This window comes from Chrysochloris asiatica, unplaced genomic scaffold (assembly GCF_000296735.1).
Source record: "Chrysochloris asiatica unplaced genomic scaffold, ChrAsi1.0 scaffold00050, whole genome shotgun sequence".
NCBI lineage: Eukaryota > Metazoa > Chordata > Mammalia > Afrosoricida > Chrysochloridae > Chrysochloris > Chrysochloris asiatica.
Genome location: NW_006408568.1, coordinates 7,138,472 through 7,144,471, shown reverse-complemented (window position 1 = coordinate 7,144,471; position 6,000 = coordinate 7,138,472). Strand labels below are relative to the sequence as shown.

General features: G+C 42.0%; 1 protein-coding gene across 1 annotated transcript in view; it reads left to right on the top strand.

The window, feature by feature from the left end:
• Positions 1–6,000, top strand: part of SLC6A12 (solute carrier family 6 (neurotransmitter transporter), member 12) — a 34,168-nt gene that overhangs the window by 12,374 nt on the left and 15,794 nt on the right. Inside the window, exons 4-5 of the mRNA XM_006862701.1 lie at positions 2,746–2,886; positions 4,191–4,275. Of these exons, the coding sequence (XP_006862763.1) occupies positions 2,746–2,886; positions 4,191–4,275 (226 nt within the window). The remainder of the gene's footprint in view (positions 1–2,745; positions 2,887–4,190; positions 4,276–6,000) is intronic.

Below are 6,000 nucleotides of genomic sequence, written 5' to 3'. Positions count from 1 at the left end.
TATATATAGTCGTTAGGTGCCATCAAGTCAGTTCCGACTTATAACGATCCTATGTGCTATAGAACAAAACACTGCCTGGTCTTGTGCCATTCTCACAGTTATTATGTTTGAGCCCATTCCTGCTGCCGTGTGTCAATCCATCTTGTTTGGAGGTCTTCCTCTTTTTCACTGACCCTCCATTTTACCAAACATGATATCCTTCTCCAGGGACTGGTCCCTCCTGATAGCATGTCTGAAGTATGGCAGATGAAGTCTTACCATCTGGCTTCTAAGGAGAATTTGGCTATACTTCTCCCAACAAATTTCCTTGTTCTTCTGTCAGGCCATGGTACTTTTAATATTCTTCTCTAGCACCGTAGTTCACATGTGTCAATTCTTCTACAGTCTTCCTTATCAATTGTCTAACTTTCACCTACATATGAGGCAAATTAAAATACCATGGCTTGGTCAGGTGCATCTTTGTGTTCTTGAACACTTTAAAGAGTTCTTTTGCAGTAGATTTGCCTAATGCAGTATGTCTTTTGATTTCTTGACTGATGCTTCTATGAATGCTGATTGTGGATGCAAGCAAAATGAAATCTTTGACAACTTCAATCCTTTTCTTCATTTATCATATTATTTATTGGTCCACTTGTGAGGATTTTTGTTTTCCTTACACTGAGATGCAATCCATACTGAAGGTTGTAAGCTTTGGTTTTCATCAGTCCTCTTCACTTCCAGCAAGCAAGGTTGTGTCATCTGTATATTGCAGTTTGTTTATGAGTCTTTCTCCAATTCTGATGTCATATTCTTCTTCATATAATCTTACTTCTCAGATTGTTGCTTAGCATACAAATTGAATAATTATGGTAAAGAATACAACATTGGAACACACCTTTCCTTGTTCTGTTCTAACAACTGTTTCTTGGTCTATGTACAGATTCCTTGTAAGCACAATTAAGTGTCTGGAATACTCATTCTTTGCAATGTTATCTATAGTTTGTCATGGTCCACATAGTCAAAAGCCTTTGTAAAGTTAATAAAGCACAAATAGACATTTTCCTGATAGTCTCTGCTTTCAGCCAAGATCCATCTGACGTCAGCAATGATATCCCAATCTCTTCTGAATCTGGCTTGAATTTCTGTCAGTTCTCTGTTGATGTATGTACTGTTGTAGCCATTTTAAAATTATGTTCAGCAAAATTTTACTTGCCTGTGATAATAATGACATTATTCAATGATTTCTGAATTCCACTGGTTCACCTTTCTTTGGGATGGTCACAAATATGGATCTCTTCTAATCGGTGGGCCATGTAGCTGTCTTCCAAATTTCTTGACATAGATGAATAAGCACTTCCAGTACTGCAACATTTTGTTGAGAGATTTCAGTTGATATTATGTGAATTCCTGGCGCCTTATTTTTTGACAGTATAGATCTCAGTGCTTCAGTACCATCACTTCTTGATCATATATTATCTCTTGAAATGGTTGAATATCAACGGTTTCTTTTTGGTACAGTGACTGTGTATTACTTCCATCTTCTTTTGATGCTTTCTGCATTGTTCAACATTTACCCATAAATCCTTCAATAAGCAAGTCGGGGTTTAAATTTTTTTCTTCAACTCTTTCAGGTTGAGAAATGCTGAGTGTGTTCTTCCCTTTTGTTTTTCTAACTCCAGGTCTTTGCACATTTCATTATAAGTACTTGACTTTGTGGTCTCGATCTGCCCTTTGAAATTTTCTCTTCAACTTTTTGGCTTCCTCATTTCTTCCATTCACTTTAGCACGTCTACACTAGAGAGCAAATTTCAGAGTCTCTTCTGACATTCATTTTAGTCTTTTCTTTCTTTCCTGTCTTTTAAAAGACCTTTTGCTTTCTTACTATGTGGTGTTCTTGATATCATCCCACTCTTCTGGTCTTCGGTCATTAGTGTCTAATGCATCAAATCTGTTCTTCAGATGGTCTCTAAATTCAGGTGGGATATATTCAAGGTCATATTTTGGCTCTTGTGGACTTATTTTCATTTTCTTCAGCTTCAGCCTGAAATTGCATATGGGTAACTGATGGTCTATTCCACAGTCTGCCCCTAGCCTTATTTTGATGATATGGAGCTTTCCCACCATCTCTTCCCACAAATGTAGTCAATTTGATTTCTGAGTATTCCATCTGGTGAGGTCCATGTGTATAGTCACTTTTTATGTTGCTTAAAAATAGTATTTTCAATGAATAAGTTATTGGTCTTGCAAAATTCTATCATGCAGTCTGTGCACACAGTCAAATGTATATTATAAAAATAGGATGCTGAACAGTATATTGTTCTGCAACTTGTTCTTTGTGTTTAGAAATACGCTGTGGATGGCTTTTCACCCTGGTAGTTCTCTTTGTATAGCACACAATACCCCTTTGATGTTGTTAGGTGCCGTTGAGTCTGTTAGGACTCACAACACCCCTATGCACAACAGAACAAAACACTGACAGGTACTGGGCCATCCTTAGAATTTGAGCCCATTGCTGCTGCCACTGTGTCAATCTACTTAGTGGGGGGCCTTCCCCTTTTTCAGTGACCCTCCACTTTACCAAGTATGATATCCTTCTCTAGTAGCTTATCCTGTTCTTAGATAACGTGTCCAAAGTATGAGAGACAAAGTCATGCCATCTTGGCTTCTAAGGAGCATTCTGGCAACGCTACCTAGGCAGCTTCTATGTGACTTTTTGTTGTTGTTTTGCTAACATTGACTCCCTTTCCCCCCCAAATCCTCTGGAAGGCATTGGTCTGGCATCTGTGGTCATTGAGTCCTATTTGAATGTCTACTACATCATTATCCTTGCCTGGGCCCTTTTCTACCTGTTCAGCTCCTTCACCTCTGAGCTTCCCTGGACGACCTGCAGCAACTCCTGGAACACAGGTACAACATCATCTTGTTTTATGGCAGACACTGTGTATTTTACAAGTTGAAGGTTTGTGAGAGCCCTGGGCTGAGCAAGTCTATTGGTGCCATTTCCCCAATATGTGCTCACTTCATGTTTTTGTGTCACATTTTGGTAATTATCACAAACTTTTATTTTTATTTCAAACTTTTTCATCATGCCATTGCAAATGTAATAGTCTGTGGTACAAAGTAAACATCACTTTTATATAAACTGGAAACCCAAGGATTCCTGTGACCTGCCTTTTTGCAATATTTGCTTTATTGTCATGGCCTGGAACTTAATCTGCAATATCTCCCAGGTATGTTTTTATCTACCGTTTCAGCCCCTTGGGGCTGGACCTGTGGTGGCTGGTGATGACCAAACAATGAAGGAGCACATGGCAGAACTTGCCTTAAGTACAAGCCATGTGGGAGGACTCTGGTGCCAACTCTGCTGGCTGACTTTTCTGTGGGACCTTAGACCAGCCACTAAGAGGTGGTTGTAAAACCCAATGGGACTGTGAATATGTTACACAGCTGCAAGGGGTTAACATCACTCGTTCATTCATTTAGCAAATGTTTACTGAGCACCTACTATGTTCCAAGTACTGTGCTAGAAATCCAAAGATGAGCCAGGGCAACATGGACCCTACCCTCACAAAGCTTCTAGTCTAGAGGTTGAAATAGATGACAGACAGACAAAACAATGATAAATTGTGATGCATGAAAGAAATGAGTACAGTAAGTATGAAACAATGGGAGGGAGACATGCTTTAGATTGGTTGTGAGGTGGCTGCTCAGGGAAGGCTGAAGGCAGAGAAGGCCTTGCTTACCATATGAACAGCATTCCAGGAGGGGAAGAGCAGGTACAAAGCCTCAGAAACAGGGGTGGATGGGGAAATTAGGCAAGTGTGTGGCAATCTGCATGGGGACAGATTGGATCTGAGGTCTGAATTGTGTCAGAAGTTGGAGGGGTGGTCAGAAGAGCAGCCAGGTTCAAGGTGACCAAGAGCAATTCAAGCCACATGGGAGGTGGAGCTGGGCCCATGAGCTACTGTAGCAGCCAACTCCTGACATTCTAGAAAGTAGTGGCCCCAAAGGAAACTCCTGTGGGCAAGTGTGAGGGTACCGGTAGACTTGGGTGGTAATAGTGATGGATATGTTTGGTGAGGGTGGATATGAAGGTGTGAGTAATTGTGCAGGGGGTAGGAGGTGTGGAAACCACCAGGCTACAAGGCTAGAGGGTGGGGATGACCTCACTCCTAGCTGATGCACATCTTGCTTTACCTTGTCCCTGACAGACCAATGCATGGACTTTATGAACCACTCGGGAGCCAGCACAACACCCTCTGAGAACTTCACCTCACCTGTCATGGAATTCTGGGAGTAGGTGCTGGCCCTGGGTGCTAAATACCAGGGTACTCCAAGCAGAGGAAATTGGGATGTCTGAGCCCTAGGATTTGGGTGCAAGTTTAAGACTATTTGTCCATGTTCTTCAGCATTTACCCACTTACCATGTACTCTCCATCTATGTCCCAACCTGCACTAACATATCCATTCCCACTTCCTACACCTTCACACCTACCCCCTAGACTACTATAGTCACCCAACATGTCCACGTACGTTCATTCTCATGTGTCTACCCTCAGCCTCATACTACCCTCTCCCATACTCGACCACTCACACCCACGTCTTGTACTTATAAACGTCCAGCTGGGTACTAGAGACAGTCTGTGCTCAGCAATCTCATGTTGGTAGCTTGAAATCAGCCAAGGTGGGAGTATTTACACCACAGAAATTGGCAAACCATATATATATATATATATGTATATATATGGAACTCTGGTAGCGTACTGGTTACGAATTGGGCTGCGAACCGCAAGGTCAGCAGTTCGAAACTACCAGCTGCTCCGCGGGAGAAAGATGAGGCGATCTGCTCCCATAAAGATTTACAGCCTCAGAAACCCTGTTCAGTGTCGCTATGGGTCGAAACCGACTTGACGGCACTTAACAACAACAACAAATATATGTATGTATGTATGTATGTATATATATATTCATATGGAGTCCTGATGTGGCGCTGTGGGCTAATGTGTCAGACAGCAAAGTTGTTTGAATTGCAAGGTTGGAAGTTCAAACTCACCAGCTCCTTGGAAACTATATACAGGGTTACTATGGGTCAGAATTGACTCAACGGCACTTAATAACAACATATATACATATATGGGAGTCCTGGTGTGGCACTGTGGGATGATGTGCTAGACTGCAAGGTTGGTTTGTACCAGAAGATTGGTGGTTCAAGCTCACCAGCTGCTCCTTGGAAACCCTATACAGGGTCACTATGAGTTGAAACCGATTTGACGGCAGTTAACAGCATATATATTTTTTTTACAGTGTAGTGCTATAGGATAAGCATTGGACTGCTAACTGTAGGGTTGGTGGTTCTAACTTACCAGTTGCTCCTCAGAAATCCTATACAAGGTTGCTATGAGTCAAAACCAACTCAACGACACTTTACAATAGCAGCAACATATATCTCCCACATGACTACCTACATTTTCACATCCCCACATCCCCACAAAGTCCACCTATATTCTTACATAAGTCTATCTATGGTTGGTGGTTATGTGCCATGGAGTTGGTTCCGACTCATAGCGACCCTGTACAGGGTTTCTGAGGCTGTAATCTTTACCGGAGCAGAAAGCCTCATCTTTCTCCTGCAGAACAGCTAGTAGTTTCGAACTGCTGACCTTGAAGTTAGCAGCCCAATTCATAACCACTACGCTACCAGAGCTCCTTATACCCTCCCATTTACCTACCTCGACGCATGCTGAGTACACTTTCGCATCCATACTTACCCACCCGCACACGGCTACCTACACTTACACATGTACATCCTCTCAGGTACCCAAATCTCATACACTTCCATCTACAGCCACACACACAATTTCCATTCAGCCTCTCTGTTTGATGTCCATACTTGCTCATCAACCTGCACATGTATATATCCACTCTCTAGACATTCATTCATGCATTCCAATCACCCTCACAACCTCTTTCTCTATCTCTCTGTGCAACAGAGAAATCTGAATGAGGTAGAAAGGCAAAGAT